At 39.0% G+C, this 21,871-nt stretch overlaps 1 protein-coding gene across 1 annotated transcript; it reads left to right on the top strand.

Annotated features, from left to right (window-relative positions):
* Positions 1–185: 185 nt before the first annotated feature.
* mta3 (metastasis associated 1 family, member 3) lies at positions 186–20,400 on the top strand. The gene is made up of 14 exons (XM_028568465.1): positions 186–478; positions 3,475–3,542; positions 5,572–5,665; positions 9,818–9,944; positions 10,127–10,190; positions 10,876–10,993; positions 11,861–11,963; positions 12,591–12,690; positions 12,830–13,018; positions 15,096–15,170; positions 15,925–15,983; positions 16,119–16,237; positions 17,230–17,387; positions 18,956–20,400. The coding sequence occupies exons 1-14, from the start codon at positions 451–453 to the stop codon at positions 19,202–19,204; spliced, it is 1,551 nt and encodes a 516-aa protein (XP_028424266.1). The 5' UTR covers positions 186–450; the 3' UTR covers positions 19,205–20,400.
* Positions 20,401–21,871: the final 1,471 nt, after the last annotated feature.

The raw sequence follows: 21,871 nt of genomic DNA, 5'->3' as shown, positions 1-21,871 counted from the left end.
AAGTGTTATCGTCACTTGCTAAATATAGGCTATATTACAATTATGGTTGCATTTGGAATAAATTACGCACACATTGTTTATTTCAAATAAGTATTATTTGTAAAGGTAACAGTACATGTGTAGTGTGTGTGTGTGTGTGTGTGTGTGTGTGTGTGTGTGTGCGCGTGCGCGGCCCCCCTCTCAACGTCACCAGCCAGTGGTTTTTCGGGTTGATCTGACTTCTTTTGGCTGCCGAGAGTTCACTGTATTGTAAAGGATACTGTGAATCCTAGAGGAGGAGGGGGGGGGTTGATTAGGCAAAAATTCTCTCGCTTGGGTACACATCCGGAGTCTCGACGATTATAATTTATCGCACCCTTTACCTTTTAAGATACTGGGCTTTATTGTTTTTATTAATTTATTCTATTTCTCTTAGTTTATGGTTTACGTTAACACTCCGGGAGGGCAGAAATGGCGGCCAACATGTACCGGGTCGGAGGTATGTATGTCAATGTGGATCTTTTTTATCAAACCGAAACCCTTCCAGTTTTGCATCCCCTAGGGATTATGTGGCGTTATTCTCGTTTGTTTGCATATAATAGTGATATGCGACTGTACTTCACGTATAGAGATGCATTAAGTTGGAGCAGGAAGGTGAGAATTTGTAAATATTTGGGATTCAAAATGGGTCAGGCCTCGCGTTTGTCGTGGCCACAACAGCTAGCCGCGAGCTTGCTAAATGGCTAGCTTACAATGTAAATATATTTCAATTGTCGGCACCTTTGTTGGTCTTTGGTTTTCGGATAGTTAGACCGGGGATACGGGTAACCGATACGCGGTTGGACCTCTCGGCTAGACATGTGTTTAAAAGCTTGTTAAAATGTTACCACGGGCTGTCTGAGCCTGCCTTTGTATTTGCCTCTTCTGGCATGCAGCCATTAGTACGAGTCCTTATTGAGCTAACGTTAGCACTAGCAAAGGCTTCACTGATTAGCATTATTGCAGCTGTGGCGCTCTTTTTACAGTATTAGAGGAATGCATCAACGATCTTGGTAACATTAGACACAATGTATTGCCACACTGTCCACCTACAGTTACAACAAGCGCAATTAATTAGCAAATTGGCTTTACTTGATAGCTTGTTAGCAGTGTACTGGAATTCAACATCAAATTGTCTCGATTCATGGCGTCGTTGCTTCGGGTTGGATTAAACGTTACACTTTTATTCACACGTAACCTACTTTCAATCTAGCTACATGGCTACTATGTTTAATCTTAAATGGAATATATGGTTGACACATAGGCCTACACATTAACATTAAGCATCTTTGCACAGGTGATATTATTGGCAACAGTGTATCACTGACTGGAATAGCAGTGTTGTTACAACGTATCAATGTAACGTTTTGTTGTCCATATGGTCACCTCAGCTGTAGTTCTGCTGCCTTCACGTGCTCTTTGGAAACTGCAGCTCCTAGACCTTAAAGCTTGTTAGTGCATTGGAGTTTATGTCTTTATGAAATAATAACAAATCTGTCTTGAAACTAGTCTTTTGGAAATGTTGCCTCTTTATACATATAGTTAGTCCTACTTTGTGCAACAAATGTCAGCTCAAATATAAGAATATACGCCTACATGTTGGGACTGGAATTTATTCTGTTACAACAATATGACTCTGGGGATAACCATTTTGATTCCAGAGGTAGACAACTGTTGTATTTATATGCACTGACTTAATGTCAAACTTTGACAACTTCGACACATTTACCTCTTCACTGGCTTATGTATGTGCTTGGAGCATAGTAATTACAATATTTCAGACAGCACTTGAATGCAGCATATAACATGGACTAAACTTTTTTTTAAAGGTACTGTATATTCTGATCAGGTAGAGTTTAATCAGGCTGGGTTTCTGTCTCCTCAGGCTAGGTAAAAATGTTTATGCAGATTTTGTTGATGAGCTGTGGAAAATCAGCAGTTATGACTTAAATATATCCCTGACCTGAATGTATTTATCTCACAAAATCATAACAGTCTGGTGACTGTCTCAAAGGCTGTGAAGACCTTGCAGTACACCTATAATTGCCTTGACCTGTTTAATAGGGGTGGGGGAAAAAATCAATACAGCATAGTATCGCAATATTTTCTGTGGCAATATTGTATCGATACACAGACGCCAAGTATCGATCTTTTATGATATTTGTGTTGGTCAGTTTGTCTGCTTGACAATCTGATTTTGCAGTAATACAATTGAAGTGAGATGAACAAACAGAGAAATGTATCTTTCTAGATAAAACAGATATTGACAAAGTTTCCTTTTGGGGACATAATTTGAAGTTGGGAAAAAAGGTAATGAATTGCAATATATCGCAGAATATTGCAATATGTTTGAAATTGCAATAATATCGTATTGTGATGATATCGTATCGTAAGGCCTCTGGTGATTCCCACCCCTACTGTTTAACTTAATCTGATATTCTTTGTGATATATGCTAATTACAATTACCCAGTTTATAACAATTGCTGATAGTTTTGGACCCACTGTAGTGGTGAACCATTAAATGATCAATGTTATATTTAAAAACAAATTGAGGAAGAACACTACAGTACTGTACTCAATCAGTTTCCAGTTCTTTTTTTTTTTTGTGAACTAGGAATGGGATAGTGGTTGCATGTGTAGATGTAAGTTCACTCCCTGGTCACTTTTCTAGGTACACTTATATAATTGAATGCAATCCAATACAACAGATCTGCCACAAATTCTACATTTAGGAGGATTATAATGGTAAACTTGGTAACACTTTCAGAGATTGGTGAAATTAATGTATCCCCCCCCCACTACCCTCTCTTGTGTTTCTAAATGGGTTGGGCAAAATTACTCAATACAACACTACTGCAAACTACAACCTTAGTGGTAGAGCTGGGCATTATATTGATATTATATCGATATCGTGATATGAGACTAGATATCGTCTTACATTTTGGATATCGTTATATCGTAATATGGCATAAGTGTTGTCTTTTCCTGGTTTTAAATACTACATTACCGTAAAGTGATGTCATTTTCTGAACTTACCAGACTGTTGTAACTGTTCTATTATTTGCCTTTACCCACTTAGTTATTATATCCACATTACTGATGATTATTTATCAAAAATCTCATTGTGTAAATATGTTTTGAAAGCACCAATAGTCAACCCTACAATATTGTTGCGGTATCGATATCGAAGTATTTGGTAAAAAATATTGTGATATTTGATTTTCTCCATATCGCCCAGCACTACTTAGTGGTAAACACAGTTAAATGAATATCTCTTTGACAGTGTCAATCAAACATGAACATAATTATCTTTGTAAAGTTGAGCTGTTGTATTGGATTACATTTAATTTTTCAGGTGCATGTGATAAAGTGACCACTGTGTATCATTTTTTACTTGGTCTCACAGGCGAATCTATCATTACAAAGAAGTGATCAGTGTGGGTTTTCTGTTGCAGATTATGTATTCTTTGAGAACTCTTCCAGTAACCCTTACCTGATCCGGCGGATAGAAGAACTCAACAAGGTACTGAAGTGTTTGTGTGTCGCTTTTGTGTGTGTTTATGCTGTTTTTTGCCTGAGGGTGAATAGCTAGGATTCCTCCCTGTTCCTATCCCCACCCCCCACTTTTGTGTGTGTGTGTGTCTGTCTGTCTGTCTGTCTGTGTGTGTCTGTTGGAATGAATTCCCGAAAGTCAAATATAATTTGAATAGTTTAAAAAAAATCAATACTAATGGGATGCTGAAAATACTATTCAAATGTTTATTTTTTACAAATGTGTTGGCTAACGTTAACAAATCTCGTCCTTCTCACCTTGGTCTACCGAATTTTTGAAATCCCTCTAGTGGACAGAACGTATAACAACAACCACATGCTGATAGTGGCATTGGCAATGCATAAAGGCCAGTGTATGCTTCTGCGTTAAATCAATGCCGTAGGTATGTACCTACGTACGTGGAGATACGGACCCTACACTGTAGCCTGACGTGCACCTGTAACAATGTAACTACACGTTGCGGCGATGCAGACCTCAACTACTGTGACTGGTCCGCTTGGCTGTGGCTTGGTAGCGTTGTATTTCCCCCTACTCATTTCCTGGTTCTTCTTCTCCATAAACAACATGAAATCAAGGAAAGGGTTAACTTTTCCTGCTACAGCTTTCCGACTGTGGTGAGAAAGCACAGGGGAGACCCTTTGTTTCTCCCACTATGCCTCTAGAATCGGTTCTCCCTCCGAAGTTAATCACGTCACTCTCTCATTCGCTCTACCACAGACTCCCCACGCACACACACATGCCGCCCTGCTATTCTCTTAAAGAGATCAATGCAGACACCAATGCACAAGTATAAACTTCAGTCCACTTACGTAGGCTACGGTGAAAGCGCTGCGTAGAGCCTCCGCAGAAGCATAAATCCTGCTTAAGCCTGAGAAGTGTAGTAAATATTAATATTAGGTTGAATTTTAGCATTAAATATTCAAATATAATTTCAATATTAAAAATAATAAGTAATACAATTTGAATGATTTTATAGAGGAAGATTGACAGCTCTAGTGTGCGTGCATTCAGTAACTAGAAGTGTTTTTAATTTTGATCAGTCTCCTAACTGCAGTTGATATCCCAGGACACACCTGTGGGAGTGTATGTGTAGATGTAGGAGGTTATTGTAATAGACATCTCAGGAGCTCAGATAGCTTTGGATTAAAGATCAGCTCATACCAGCTTTGAAAAGCAACGTGGTCTGACGTTTGTTTTCTGCCAGTGGTTGATCATTTGTAGAATTTCCTGTTTTAACTTATTACCTAGATGTCTGTCAGCTGTCAGTTAAGAACAGACCAAAGCTAACTTTTGTTTTATTACTACACAAGCCTCTTTAACAGGCATGTCAGAAAAGCTTTTCCTGTGTTGCATGAGCACCAAGATACACCAATAAACGCATGCCAGTATCAGATAATGCGGATGGGAAGATGTCACACTGGTCAGTATCAGTCTGAGAAAAACATATTGAGGCTGAACATTAGTACAGTGATAAATGAGTGGACAAAGTTACAGGAACACCCTGCAACATGATGCAATGTAACACAGTTACAGAGAATGGTTAATTCAACTTGATTTCTGAGATTTTACATTTTTGTGGCCATAGCTTTTGGTGGTGGGGCATTTATTGCAATATATTATAAGGTGTTCCTGTTATTTTGTCCATATTCTTCAGGTGTAAACTCATTAAATACATCTGCTCTTACCTACAACCTTCCTAGAAAAGCAGCAGAAGTTGGAAGCAGTTTTCTCAAACCTCATACCACCACATCCTTTCACTCTCCATCATTCACATTTAATATTGGCTGAGACTTTGAGCCTGTCAGCCTAATTATCCAGCGAGACAATCATTCAATCATCTGATACAAAGTGCTGTCGCTGCCCTGGTCAGCCTGTCATATCAGCATAGCTTGATGAGTACACAAAGTAGCCAGGTCTCTTGGGGAAAGTAGAGGTTTGTGCAGGGAGGTGTTGCTACTGCTTTCAGTCAACCTGGATCTCTCTACTCTCTCTGTTTCAGACGGCCAGTGGGAACGTGGAGGCTAAGGTGGTTTGTTTCTACAGAAGACGAGACATCTCCCACAGCCTCATCCAGCTTGCAGACAAACATGCAAGTGAGTAGTAACTCCTGTCACACAATAGAGCCCCTTTCACACATGCACTGCAACCCTGAAATTACATTACCCAAAGGCGCTGTATGTGAGAAGGCTAATGTTCGAATGAGTTTGAACGAAAATTAAACAGACTTTACCCTGCCAGCTCCCTAGTACAATGTCTGAATAATGTCCAATTGAGCCCACGTGTGAATAAAGCAGGTCATTGTCCAGAGAATTCGCAGCCAGTGATTGGGCGTGTTGATGATGTTTCTCTCATGAAGCTGGCGCGAAACCGGAAGAAAGCAAACATCTGTGGGTAAAGAAGAAGGGTGATTTACACAAAGACTGCCAACGAAAATGTCTAACTGAAGAGACAACAAGTTTAGGCAATCCCCAGACAAACCCAATGAACGACAAGAGACTCTGTTGTTTATGACGAACCGGCTATATGACTGCGGTGTAATTTGCGTCACGTCCTGCTCCCTTAACGCTTTGTCCAGTCATGTCTGGCACACATAATCTCCTATTGTGTGCTACGTGTGTAAAAGGCCAATTTCGGACATTGTCGGACATTGTCTGGAGCTCATATGAAGAAAACGGCTCTTTTTTTCCCCAGGTGTTACATGTGAATGAAAATTCCTTTCAAGCGATTCAGTTTTGTAAGAGACAATACAATTTCTTCAGAATCTGTATATTAATATACATCAAACTCAAATGTAGAGCTGAAATTATTAGTCGGTTAGTTGATCAACAGATAATTAGTTAGCAACCATTTGGATCATCAGATCCAAGTCTTTTTTTATGCAAAAATGCTACATTTGCTGGTTTTAACTTCAGAAATGTGAAGCTATTCTGTGTTTTCTCTGTTTTGTCATTGTAAATAGAATATCTTTGGTTCAATCGAGAAAATATTTGGCAGATTTATCAATAACGTATATTCATTAGGGCCATCAAAGTTAACGCGATAATGTAACGCAGATTCCTTTTAACGCCACAAAATTTTGGGTGCGCGATTAGCGCAAAAGCTTTCTGTGATATGGGCCTCGGGCTGCTCCATAATTTAGGAAATCGAAAAGCAATGCAATATTTATATTTTGGATGGCTATCAGTAACAAACCTCCTTGAGCAGAAATGGATAAAGAAAAGGGTCTCTTGAATGGAAAGTTCAGTTCCAAAGCCCTTGCAGATGGTTCTCTTGACGAGACTAAAGTTATTAGCTTGTACTGTCGATATGAATTGAGTTACCAGCGTAGTACGTTGAGTCTCAAATACCAGTTGCTGACCAAGCATTGTAATACAATGCACAAGGTCCATTGTTTTGTTCTGAGCTGCTTCAAAAAATGGGAGGTTCAGTTCACCTTTACAAGTGGGACACTACATTGTCTTAGTATTACCAAGTAATGTTACAATCGGGTCAATATGACCATCCGTTGTTGGTTGATAGTAAGTAAGTAAGTAAGTAATTGCTTGAATTGGCCATATTATGCTTCAGCATATTTTTTGAGCATACGGTACCTTTGAGGTTATTCTGGAGAATATTATAGACAGTATTTGTCATTGTTTTGGATTGTTGCAATAAAAATAAACATTTGCAAAAAGCAAGCATGTTTGTCCACTCACATATTGATAAGAGCATTAAAAAATTGAGAAGTATCCCTTTTTTAAAGTACATTCAGAACAGATGAAAAATGTGCGTTTAATTTGCACTTAATCGCAAGTTAACTATGGACTAAGCCCCAATATTGTTAAATAATTGTTAATTGCAGCCTTACACAAATGTATTTACAAATTTGAGAATCTGTGAATTTGGTATGTTTTCTTGATAAATGACACAATGACTAAAATTGTTGATCAATTCGTAAGTAATGGGACGGACATTACGCAGCAGTCTGAAACGCTATGGTTTTCATTTGCTTTTTCAGCCAACTTTGGTGAGGGAAAATGTCATTATGGGCTTTCTGCTGAATGTCAGTTTTCCACTTAGCACATCCTGTGCACATAGTAACATTAACTGTCAATATGATTATTATTTTTCAGGTGTGCAACCATTTAGTCACATGAACAGGCGCTCCAGCGTGAAAATATGCCGCTATTTATATATCACATTTATTTCTCAATTACTTATTACTGGAAGTGTTGTTAGTACACACACACACACACACACACACACACACACACACACACACACACACACACATATATATATATATATATATATATATATATATATATATATATATATATATATATATATATATATATATATATATATATATATAAAAGAACTCCCCTCTGCCAAAGCAATCTCACATCTTCGAGGAGGAAGACTGAGCTGATTAAGTTAGCAGCAGGAGACCCAGTGAAGAATGGTTTATAAAGTTTACTTGACTGAAAATCAACACTGATAGCAAAGACAGGAATGTCTTGTGTGGCTAAATACTATTCTCTCTGTGTGGTCAATCTGGTTGTGGATAACCAGTTTTACTGATTTGGCTTGACTCTTTAAACATAAGCAACCCTATAAAAATAGAAATCATAGAGTTTGCAGGGACATATGCACTCATCGCAGCACTGTGCCAATTTCACAAGCTTTAACAATAAGATTTAGCACTGCCTACCACTTACCACTGTAAAAAACAAAAACAATAAAAAAAACAAGTATGGCTTGGATTAGTTTAGGAGGAAAACAAAAGGACAGGCACAATGTGATTTACAGAAATAAAGCACAATGTGCAGATTTGTAGGAGTCAAAGCTGCACTTATAACCAAACTACAAAATCAAACTAGAAAGGCACTCTAAGAGCACAGACCTCTTCCAAGGCATGCCCTATCTCACAATGTTAATGCAGTGTGAATTTTCCCAGTCGGGAACAAATTTTTCCGATTACTTCGACACCATTTGAATGCAGCACAAATACCCTATCTGACCATGTACACAAAAGTGAAAATAATTAGTTTTTTTAGATCAACTCCAAAATGTATTGGGCTATTCCTTGGCCCATCCAACACTCTTCCATCAAGTGTCATGAAAATCGAGCCAGTAATTGTTTTGTAATCCTGCTGACAGACAAACAAACAAACTGACAAAACAAAATATAACCTTGGCGGAGGTTACTATCTACAAGTTAAAGGAGAATTTTGGCCAATTTTTACATTAATCTTGATCGCTATAAATATGCGAGTAAAGTCGATAGAAAAAAATACGAGCCAAATCGTTGCGGTCAACACAGAGTAGCTGCAGCTACGTCTACGAGCTTTCACTGAGCTAAAACGGCAGTTGTCGAGGCAAGTTTTAGAGTGCCTTTGTGCCTCTTAACAGACACAAAATGCAATTAAAATGTCTGTGCAACATAAACAGGGCCCTTACGTGACAACAAGATGCATTTTCAACTCAGACATTGTTTAAATTCACCTACCCTGTCTCTATCCTGCCGGTAGCTAGCTCGACCTGCTAGCTGTTAGCTGCCGTCCGTGATAAGTGTTTTTAGCCAGGCTTATTCTGTGATAATCATCACGCAACAGTTCTGTGTTCTAAATTTCTTAGAATACAGATATAGATACCTAGAAAGAGAGCAGATCGGAAAACAGTGAGGCTGTGTCCACTTCACGCAACAATTAGCCACGTATGCAGAGGTGGAAATGGGGGATCTGTAGGATTTTCTAACGATGTGAATCAGTACTAGTGTCAATACTAGAGAGTGAAAACAACTGGTGTTATAATAGATCTCTGTTTATCTAAGTGTATGCCTGCACCATGCAATACTGACTTAAATGTCTTTCTGCTGCATGTCATGTGCTGACTCGGCTGGAGCTAATCCAGTATTTATGGGCATAATAGCTTGGGCGTTGTTAATGGATGGCAGCAATAGTTGGTGATTGCAAAGCCCTCAAGAGCCATTTTACCAGGGTATTGTATTAGATCTGAAGACAGCACAGTTCTAACAAATATCATTAAGTGGTGTTTTATGAATCCTTCGAGATAAATGGATGAATTTGTCTGAAACCATTTGTGACTTTGATGTGTTGGTCTGTTATCTGTCACGGGTAAGCCACTGTCATGTTTCTTGTGTCATTTTTCTTCAAATTGCCTCTGATACATGGATTTTTAACATCAGTGCCTTGTCTAATATGTTTGCTGGTGTCATTTTCTCTCATGTGTGCCTTTTGCAGAGGAGTTGGAAGAAGAGAAGGAGAGCCCGACAGAGACAGACCTAACAGAAAAACAGAAACACCAGCTTCGCCACAGAGAGCTCTTCCTCTCCCGGCAGTATGAGAGTCTACCTGCGACACACATCAGGTACTTTACAAAGACACACACACACACACACAAACCCCAACCCCAACCCCAACCCCAACCATCTGCAGGCACTGCCCATGGATAGTCACTCATCCAGCCATGAACAGACAAATTGAGTGTTGCTCACTTCCTGTGTCTGTGTGTTACATGGTGCATGTTCCCTCTCTCTCTCTCCCTATTAGGGGAAAGTGCAGTGTCGCATTATTGAACGAGACTGAAGCTGTTCTTTCATACCTTGACAAAGAGGTGAGCCAGAGAACAGAAAACTTGTCATCTCTTACTGGTTTTTGCTAGTTTCATAGTAGGTCTAGTCATACTTTTTTCTAAGGTCTATGGCTGCAGCTAACAATTACTTTCATTGTCAATCAGCTGATTGTTTTCTTGATTTATACTTTAGTCCATAGAATGTAAGAAAATAGGGAATTTTTTTAACACCCATGATGATGATGTCAGATTACTCGTTTGGTCCAACAAACACCTCAAGACTAAAACTATTACATTTATTATAACATAATGCAAAGAAATAAGCAAATCCTCAAATATTTTAGATGCTAGTAGTAAAGTATATTAGGACTGTTTGGTTATTAAAATAGTTGCATATTGTTTTTCTGTTGATTGGCTAATTGTTAATTTGTTTCAGCTCTAGAAAAGGCACATTTTTCAGTTGCAACATTTATCTTCATTTACCACTAAAACTTCATCTTTTGACCTATTACTGTTTTTGCAGAGATTACAGTAAAGATTACTGTTTTACACAACATCTGGAATTTACAGGTTTACCTGCAGAATTTCGTGCAGCTCTTTCATCAGCATTTCACACTGGGAGTCAAGTTTAAGGTTCAAATTTAGAATAGAGAAGATGACATTAGAACCTTTGTAAAACCCCTGTAGCTTAAAATATTGTGGCTGATTGGCGTGTTGTTCTTTTCAGGATACATTTTTCTACTCACTGGTGTACGACCCAACACAGAAGACCCTGCTGGCCGACAAAGGAGAGATCAGAGTGGGGCCACGCTTTCAGGCAGATGTACCTGAAATGCTACAAGAGGGTCAGTCAGAAAGCATGATTTATTTAATTATACCTACTGGCTTTGTTGTTTACAACCGTGTCAAAATTGATACACACCTCGAGTGTGTGTGTGATAGTTCTCAAAGGGTTACAGTGGGGAAAGGCAGGTTCCTCTGTGGAGCGATGAGAATATGCAGGCTTTGTTCTAATAATGGAGACAATACCTGCTTTTTATCATTGTTGAAGAAAGAGGAGAGACTAAAGAGGTTTAGTTGGAGATAAAGCACATGACTGACACCTTGATTATAGAGTGCCCCCAGTTGACCATGAATGGTTGATATTGCAACATGATTTTATTTTAAGCCTCTTTCACACATGCAGCTTGAAAACATTACCAATTATTAATGGTAACTAAAGTCAATATTCCAGAAAAGTTGACCACCTTACAGCTTGAGTGGGGAAAAGTAAAATAATGACTTGCTATTGTAAACAAAAGTTGTAAAATGTCTGTTCAGCATCCACATTAGAGATTTTGGGGTTGTAATTTTGCTACTTTTTGCCCTCTTTAAAGCTGTCAAGCTAAAATACTTTGTATTTGACCGTATTGGACAATAAGATGGAGCTCCTACTGTACATTAAAACAAACATGTATAAATTTAATAGTGGAAGAAACCAACAAAAATACCCTCTTCTGTCCAGAACCATTATATTTATGTGGACATTTACAGATAGAAGTAGATTGTGTACAGATTAAATAACTAGCTCTACCAAAAGAGGTAGAGCAATCTCGTGGGTTGATAGCCATGATTACAACATCTCGCAGTACCCAAATTATTCTTCACTTCCTTCACCTTTGGCCTCAAGCTCCCGTGCTGTCTGTAAGCTGTTGCCTCTGTGTGTTCTGCAGGTGAGGCAGATGACAGGGACCAGTCCAAGCTGGAAGAGAAGCTGTGGTATCCAGAGTGTCCACTTACCAGCAAACAGATAGACCAATTCCTAGTGGTGGCACGGTAAGACCTTTCACCTCTGATGTCTACAATTACAGGATGTTATGAACCTCCGGTCTACAGCTGCAACTGCTTAAACTCACTAACGGACAAATGGAATGAATGGAACAATTTGTATTAAGAGTATTAAAACTCTCACTGCAGAGAAGCTTACATCATTCAGGACCTCTGTTTCTAGATGATAATGCAAATAAATTGCGAATGTAATAAATTCATATTGTTATTTGAGGGAAAGCTCCAAAGTATGGCTCATTGTTTTCATTTTGTTATTCTTCGAAAAAATATATGTGAATTTATCGCAGTATATTTTGGAAATAAAAATGGATGAAATTTGTAATAAAAGTAGACTTTCTAAATCACTTTTGAAACTTTAGTCTAATCATTTTTTGTGATAGTTATGATCGGCTCATTTGTGATGGCACACCATTTTTTTTGCTTCCTATTAACTGTAAACATATTCAGCGCTGTGCAGCTGTGTCTGGTTATTTATCTGTAAAGCAATAAACAAAAACAATGAACCCTTTTGACCACGATTTGTAATTATGCAGTAGTGAACCGGTACATGAATCTCACTGTATTTTTTTATATATATATTTTCTGCAAGTTTGTTTGTTTTTTGTCATTTTTCAGGGCGGTTGGGACCTTTGCTCGAGCGTTGGACTGCAGCAGCTCGGTTAGACAGCCAAGCTTACACATGAGTGCAGCTGCTGCCTCACGAGATATCACACTGGTGAGTTGGACGGACACACACACACACACACACACACACACACACACACACCAAGTCCATGCTCTTTTGTTGCACAAATTAAACAATTAAAGAGTCCTTTGATAGTTTGTAACACCCTCTCTGTGTCCATTTGTTGCAGTTCCATGCGATGGACACGTTGCATCGTCATAATTACGACCTGTCTAGTGCCCTGAGTGTACTGGTCCCAGCGGGCGGCCCGGTGCTCTGCAGGGATGAGATGGAGGAGTGGAGTGCCTCGGAAGCTGCCATGTTCGAAGAGGCACTAGAAAAATACGGAAAAGACTTCAACGACATTCGACAAGACTTTGTAAGTGTGATGTGTAATGTGTATATAATAGTGGTGTAACGGACCATAGTTGATCCGTGGGCCAGAGTTTAACAATAATAACAATGTGAAATAAATTGTTACTGCCTCTGTTATTTAAAGTAGGCTGATTAATCTCTGTGGAGGGTTGCCGTGAAAAGATACAGACAATGCAATTTTCTGTTCACGTGAACGGCGCATGTGAAAATCAGTTGTATGTTCACGTAAAAGGAGCATATTAAAAGCAGTCGATAGATACTGTCATGGCTACGGGAGGAGCGGAAGAACTCGAAAAGCCATGAAGCTGGCTACATTTCTGTCGTATCAGCGGCAGTTGGTAGTTGAGTTATCCGAGAAAAGGGGGCTTTGAGCCAACTACAGGGCATGCAAAATGCTGGCCGTTTCAGCGGACATTATGGTTTAGTTTAACTAGTTTAACCCTTGTGTTGACTTTGGGTCACATTGACCCGTTTTCAATTTTTGTTTTATATCAGAAAATATGGGACATAGAAATAAGCGCTGAAAATGTGTAGAAGAAAAATGTTACAATTTAAAACGTTGGAAAAAGCAAAAACAAATTGAAAAAAGCGTCAAAAACGTTGAAAAAAAACCAACAGTTAAGTTTAGGCCCCCAAAAGACTAGTTAAGTTTAGGAAAAAGATTGTGGTTTGGATTAAAACACTCCCAAGGAACATGCATTTCCAGGGTGAAAGTCCTTTGTGTTCCCCAGGAAAGCAAACTCCGCTCCCTGGCTTGAAAGTGCTGTGTTTTACGACTTTAAGTAATAAATAGAAAGCATTTAAACAAAAATATTGTATTCTATTATATTTATTGTTCCGATCCATGACTATATATAATATACCTAGTATATTACTGGGCCCAAACTCTTGACATCAAACATATCCTAAAATATTTTTATGTTATGTTTAAATGAGTAATTTTAAGTTTTTTGTATTGGGTGTTAAGGTGTTTTATGATGTTATTTTGCATAATTTTACAAGTTTTAGGTAGCTCAGTCAGCCCTAAATATGGCTAATCTTTCCCCCCTGGACACTAAAACTGAATGTCAGAATAACAAAATTAGTTTGTCTTCATGAGAAGATGAGACAAGAAGAACCGCAAAAATGTGCTACATTTCTCAACATCTAGTTTGTCCTGAGTTAAGAACATTCATTATCTGTAGTTTGTTTAAAAAGTAACTCAACACTAAATGTACTTTTTAGTTAGTAAATAACATATGTACAGTCAGTTTATTACACCATCTATTGATCTTGGTCCCATTTTATAGCGTTTTTTGTGTTGGCTAAATAAGGTGTTTTCCTTTTTCCAGAGAAGTGTTTAAGGTTTGAAAGATGGCTGTTCAGTGCTGGTAGTTCAATTTCTTAATCAATGACCGCTTGAATTCATGTGTTAATACTGTTCATGGGCAGCGTGTGATAAACTTAAGCAAACATAATCACCAGTGACCAAAGTAAAAAGCAGAAATTGTGTATGTTTAGCTGTATTTTAGGGGGAAGTATGGCTTTTTTAAACTTACTTAGCATATTGATGCAAAGTGGAGAAGTTTGATTGTGCTGCAGGAGTGATTTTAGAAGTTTCTAGAAGTTTATGGACGTTTTGATACGTTCTTCCTCCTCAGCAAAAACTTGTCACACTGGGAATTCATTATAATCTTCATGAATTCAAGATGACCAGCGTCACTTGACTTGACAAAGTTACCAATTTTAACAGCCGCCTTCCACGCTTACAGGGGTGACTATTTCTATTGAACTTTCCTTCCCACCATCTACCTGTACTGTACAATAAAAGCAGGATATGGGTGTAAGCGGGGGTGTCTGCAGGGGCACCAGGTGCTCATGAATACTTATTAAATGTGTGAATCACTGTGTGAGAGTGTGTGTGTGTTTTGGTCTGGGGCTTTCAGCCTCTGTGGTCACGATGCCTCTTGTTCATGAATATATATGAAGGCTTTCGCACCCAGATGGCAAGAACATGAGATATTAATATCATTAATTTGTTCTCTGTCTCTCTTTCTCGTCCCCCCTCTCTCCACACTTCTTCATTATATCCTTTTGTGAAGCTGCCATGGAAGTCTCTGACTAGCATCATAGAGTACTACTACATGTGGAAGACCACAGACAGATATGTGCAACAGGTGAGACTCAATCAGTATTTACTAACTAATAACTAATAAATAAAAAATGTTTTAATGGCTTCCTGCTGTGATGGTAAGAATTTAATTTCTTTTTACCTTTTGAATACATGGCTTAAAGGTGCCCTGTAAAACTTTCTACAAACAAAACATTTAGTGTTTTGTACTAAAACACATTGTGTGCATCCTTGAAACCTAGCTCGTTTTTTACATTTACATGAGAACAAACAAAAAAAAAAATTATTTTTAAGATTATTTTTTTTATTTTACCTCTCTTATGTGTATACGTTTTTCGTATTGACCGTAGTATCCCAGTACCAAGTAGTATTGAAACTTCTCCAGTCAAACAATACCTGCATTTGATCCTTTTTGTACCCAGATATATAAAAGAAATGCATATGGTTTTGCTCGCAGCCACTCACCATAAGCGTTTTTACAGGTACACAGCTCTGAGAGAAGAGGTCACTTTGGATAAAAGCATCAGCCAAATTTAAATCGTGAATTTTTCTTACAAACTGGTCTGAAGGGTTAACTTTTCATGCCCATGGATTTTTCAGTAGGGGACTGCAAACTGTCAAGAAGAAAGAAAACAACACCTTTTTAAGAAGGAATAGTCACATTTATTGATTATCATCGTAATGCCTATCGGAGTTAATTTTGAAAGGTGTCAAACTGTCTTAGAGGATTTTTATCAAACGGAGCAGTTGATTTTTTTTTGTTACTAATAAATCAATCCAATGTGTTTGTCTCTGAGCAGAAGAGACTGAAGGCAGCAGAGGCAGAGAGCAAACTGAAGCAGGTTTATATCCCCACATAGTAAGTCACTTCATTTGACATTTATAGATGTTGGTATTATTACTGTAGCTGTGTTTTTTCATGCATAATTTATGTTTTGATTTAAACAGCTGCTGTCAGTTTCTTAAATCTCCTCCTGTTCTTCTCTCTTGACAGTAACAAGCCCAACCCCAACCAGATCTCAGTGACTAATGGCAAGATGGCGACAGTGAATGGAGCGGGCCCTGGGGCCTACCATGCAGCAGGCGGGGGCAGAGCCTGCGAGAGCTGCTATAGTGAGTTTGTGTGTGTGTGTGTGTGTGTGTGTGTGTGTGTGTGTGTGTGTGTGTGTGTGTGTGTGTGTGTGTGTGTGTGTGTGTGTGTGTGTTGTGTGTGTGTGTGTGTGTGTGTGTGTGTGTGTGTGTGTGTGTGTGTGTGTGTGTGTGTGTGTGTGTGGGGGGAAAAGATGCGTTCCTGCGTGTCTTATTTATTTTGGCAGCTGTTACTGATCCAATTTGACAATTTCATGAGGTGTGATGTCTTTAAATTGCCAAAATATTTCATTAACAATGATAAATCTCAGCGAAAAGTGCAAATCCTTACATTTAAGAATCTGCAAACTGAATATTTGGCATTTTTGCTATGATAAATGATTTTATCAAACGTCTTTTATCAATATTTTGTTTGGATAATTTTTTTGAACAGCATTTTCTACCTTAAACGCACAAACTAGTTTTGTGTCAGAAGAAGTGCGCCAGGGAGCTAGCACTCACTAACTAGTAAGATAAAGCTGTTTGACTGGCAGAGAGCTTTGAATGTGAAGCAGCAACAGAAAGTGATATGTTTGTAGTAGTAGAATCCCATCGATTTGTGAGCAGAGCAAAATGAGAATCACAAAATATCTCAGAATTGATAGATTACTGTATATGGCAGTCACTGATTTCTGCTTTCAATATATTGTGGTTTAATGTCTTGCTTCAATAAGAAACAGAACGGATGAGCAACCGCAACAAAATCCAAACAATAACCCACCATACTATATACTTTCTTTCATCCTGCATACCATTACATTTGTGCGGACAGAGTCTGTATAAGTCACAAAAACGTACTAATCTCATCAGTCAGTAGCAGGCATGAGTGTTATTTGATCGGATCTGTAAACATTGATAAAATCATTAAGGAGAGACTAGAGACAGTGGAAGAAGAGATCAATATGCTGAGTGTCTTTGAACCAGTTTTCTGCTGCAATGCTTCTAACCTTTTGTTAATGCATTTTGTGCATTAACAGCCATGCAGTCAGCCCAGTGGTACTCATGGGGGCCTCCAAACATGCAGTGCCGCCTTTGCGTTTCCTGTTGGATGTACTGGAAGAAGTACGGAGGCCTGAAGATGCCAAGCAGAGCAGAGGCCCCAGAGGAGAGGACCTCCCCCAGTCCAGCAACCAATGTAAGCTCAGTCAGAAGGCACAGATGTAAAACACACGGGGCGTGCTGGGGGAGATTTGCTTATATCCCAAAATACTGTATTAAAGATGCTTTTATAAAATATAAAACAAATTCCAAATTCGCACAACTGCAGCTCAGTAAAGTTTAACATCTACATTATACATGAGAGCTGTCATCAAACATCAATTATTCAGTGAGCTCAAAACATCACTTCCTTTATCTCACATATTAGCTGTTAATGCATTCACACACCTTCCACTTTTACTGTGTGGATCATTTGTTTGAGTAAGAAAACTGACCAGTTAAAAGATTTAGCTTCCATAGGTCTACAGATGGCACTGGAATGAAAACGTTGTCCTGCATTTCATGTAACTGGCATTAAAATGCTACACAGCTGCCACACCGTAGTCTACCCTTTTTCCTGCTGATGTTTTCCCATTACAGCATTTTAATCTAGAAGTCCATTTTTGGTCTACAGATTTTCTTTGTTAGAGATTAATTTGCATAGGACGCATTACAGAGACCCGAAGCCGTCCCTGTTGTCTGTACAGGTGTAATAAATAACATAAATGATGGCTGCGTTTGATTAAACTATCCCTGTAAAATGTTAGTGAGCCTGCGTGCTATTAATAACAATATTTTTTAGTTACACCTTTGCTTTTCCTGCTGTAGAAAAAAGGTGTATTGTAGCCACAACTTTTGTTCCACAATGTACACTCTATACAACAGCCCTGCAACAATTCCCACCTTCAGAAAGGTTATAATGTAAATATAATTTGTTTTTAATAAGGTGCTGATTCAACTTTATGATCATTTTGGAGGAAATATTAGTAATCAACAAAACGACCAAAATGGTCCAAAATGACCATACAGTTGAGTTAACACCTCTCTATAACAATTCCAACAAAAACTGAACATATTAACCTTAATGAAGGTAGGATTTATTGTTGTATTTGACAGTATTTGTTTGAGCTAGGTGGAATGTAATAAACTGCCAACATTTGGCTTGCACGTTTTTGTTTTTCATGAATTTTTATTTCAAAACTAAAATGTATTTTGGTCATATAAATTGGTGTCAATGTCTCTTCGTGGTGCTAAAATGTTTACCTTGTTATTAAGTATAACACGTAGACATAAGCAGTTAAAAATGACAGCTTTCATAACTGTGATATTAGCACACTTTCAAAATAAAATGAATTGTGTTGTCGAGGCTGGTCAAACAGAAAACAAAAGCCTGGAAAGGGACTGGGACGCTGGGCAAGCATTTGGTTTTAAAGCGTTGAAGGCCCTAAAAACGTTTCAAATCTGAAGAAGTCAACAGTAAATATTTGGGACTAAATAAGCAACAATCCCCAAAAAAAAAAACATACACATCCTGAAATCTCTCATGCAAAATAATCAAAACCGTTCCCACTTTGACATACAGTTCTGTGTTCTTGTAGGACCACATCGCTCATAGTAAGAAGCTGATTAAGAAAAATCTGCCTTTTTTTTAAAGCCGTTTTTTAACTTCTGTCCTCAGTATAACTGTATTCAGTGGCCTTTTCTCTGTCCCTCCTTCTCTCCCAGGAGCCTCGCTCACGGGGTCATGCTCCTCGCCAGTCCAACCACATGGTGCCGATGCGAAACAGCGGCAGCCCCAAGTCCTCCATGAAGACCAAGCAGGCTTTCCTGCTGCAGGCTACCCGCCTCACCAAGCTGGCCCGGCATATGTGCCGTGACATCATCAGGCTGCGCCGTGCTGCGCGCCGGCCCTTTGTCCCCATTAACTGTGGGGCCATAAAGGCAGAGTGTAAGAGCTCTTTCAATTCCTCCTAACTTCTGCCACATGGACACACCTGCAGACAAAACACAACATATGCAGACATACTGAAACACACACACACACACACACACACACACACACACACACACACACAAACTCTCTCATCACCCTGACTGCCCCACCATCAACCCCCATCTTTGCCCCCCGTCTGTCTCTCTTTCTGTTTTTATTATTATTGTTATTATTATTTTGTTTTTTGTATTCTCCCATCCCCTGTTTCCAATAAAGACTGCCTGTCCTCATAACGATGAGTTTGATCATCTTTTCATTCGTGTTTTTATTTTATTTTTATTTCTTTATCTAATATGGTTCTTGGTCACTGTGAACTCAAAGCCATTGTTGGAGTTAAACACAAAGATTTATTGGTTTTAACAGGGCTATTTTACACAAGCACATCTGCACACACTTTGAAAACGCACATAATAACTGAATTTGCTCCTGTCATTAACAAGTAGACTGTAATCCATTAGAGCTCATCTAGTCTGAGCTGTGTACTTGCTGAAGTTAGCTGTAGAGAAGATGTATTTTGATAAGAGAAGCTCTATTTTGCACGGCGCTCCTGGTACAGGCGTGCCCACTCTGCTGTCCTGGCAGAACTAGTTGTCTCAACCACGAATGTTTATTGTAAATACTGAAACTCCGCTTCAGTGTGTTTTAAGGCATTTTTGTTCCTTTTTGCACACTCATTTTCTCTCATGCTGTTAATCATGTGTGTTTGACAAAATGAATTGTGTTTGGGTCGATAATGAGCTTTAGATGGATTTGGACTGATAAAACTTGAAAGAAGGAAGGTTGAAGCCGAAGTTAGGACTTTTCTTTTGTTTGTTACAAAGACTAACCAGCTGCTCTTGACTTCTTTGCTGTTGGCTGCATCTCCCAATGGAGATCAGGCTTACCCATTTAGAGTCATCAACTGGACCACGTCCTCTTGGATGGTCCCTCGCCATACCATCCACTCAGCTGTTCTCCTGTGTTCAAATCATGCAATATTCATATGAATCCATCATGTTGCCTCTTCTCGCTTTGCCATTCAGAGACATTTCTCCCCTCTACTTTGCCTCCTCGTCCTTCACTTTCTAACAACTGTTGCAATATTCTCATCTCACCTTCTGCCTCTTTTTTGCTCTTTTCTTTCATCACTGTGTGAATGTGAGAGTAGACCTCCAATAAAGTCACACCTGAAAACATCTCTTCCGAGTCCTTGTGCTTCATGTGTCCTGTGTTCTCTGTCCATCAACTCCACCACACTCAGAGGAACCATAAAGACACGCCTCTCCCCCCCCACCCCACCCCAGCATGGAGTAAACCTTCAGTGCCTGCTGTCATAAAACTTTCATGTTTTAATGTATGTATGTTTACAATATGTTTTTGTGTGCATGTGAGCATGCAATTACATTTCTGTATATGCATGTGGGTAGAGATTAGAGTAAGTCACCACCGCAGAGTGATTGGCACACTTCAATCAACAACTGCATCATTCATTTTAAACATGAAAAGTGGTTTCATCCTGACAGGTTGTTTTTTTTTTCTTGACAGGCCTGATTTCATCACAATTCAACCTTGTTTTTTACTTGCATGATTCTGCAAAAATGTTAAACAGTTTCTCAGATAGAGGGAGCAGAGGGAGATTATACAATCTGAGAGGCACTGCACTGGTTTGTAAAATGTGTGTGTGTGTTTGGTTTAGACATGTTAAGGGTGTCGGAAGGGCAGGGGACTCGCCTACCCAAAACCAGAGCCGCCCAAAGGAGCACTCTGACCAGTGTTCTGCAGTTTCTAGGTAAATCATTATCAGTGTTTGAGCAGTAAAATTGTACTGAATGAAAGGAATATGAGTTAAAAAAAATAATAAAATGAGTCAGATGGTCTATAGGAGCCAGTTGATGCAGCTCCAGTGTGGTGTCTCTTCCAGAGTCCCGTCCGGCAGCCCACACCCCTCGCTCCCACCGCACTCCGGGCCTGCAGACGCCTCCCCCTCGACGCCTCCTCTCCTCTCTCCCACACGGCCCCCACGGCATGCTGGGAAAACGCAGTTACCATCACCACAGCAGGGCTGAGCCGGACAGACGCTCAGGTACACACACAGACAAACATTTCTTGAAAAAAAAACAGCAGAATTCCACAAAAGTAATTATGAGTTATTTTTTTCAAAATAGTGTTATTGCTTAACTTAATCTGTTAAACCCCCCTCCCCCCCCTCCAAAAAAATAATTGGAAAATGCGTCCTGTCTTGCTTTAAACTGAGTTACTTATGATGTGAGTGAACCTTGGGGACCAAACAGTGTTGATATCCAATGTCCTTGTCATCCTTTTGCTTGATAAAATCAAATTAGTGGAAATACACCCGGAGTTGATAACCTTTTCTGCCATTTCTTATCTAAACTAGCTCCTTGGAGAGAATGACAACTAATTCTAATGAAAACGAATCAGCAGATGGGGGTCATTTGGATAATTTGGATGATTCAACTTCAGTCTGACACTTTGTTTTTTATTGGTAACTTCACTATTTTTACTGAAATTGAAACACAGTCATTTGTTGCACCACTTCTAACAAGGAAAAGTAATAAAGTAATAAATACTATTCACAAGTGACAGATTCCCACAATGCATCTTTCTCTTGTTTTTGCAGATAACCCTGGTACCACAGGTGGACCCCTCCT

Source organism: Perca flavescens, chromosome 21, assembly GCF_004354835.1.
Source record: "Perca flavescens isolate YP-PL-M2 chromosome 21, PFLA_1.0, whole genome shotgun sequence".
In the NCBI taxonomy this organism is placed as follows: domain Eukaryota; kingdom Metazoa; phylum Chordata; class Actinopteri; order Perciformes; family Percidae; genus Perca; species Perca flavescens.
This window is presented reverse-complemented; position numbering and strand designations above follow the sequence as displayed.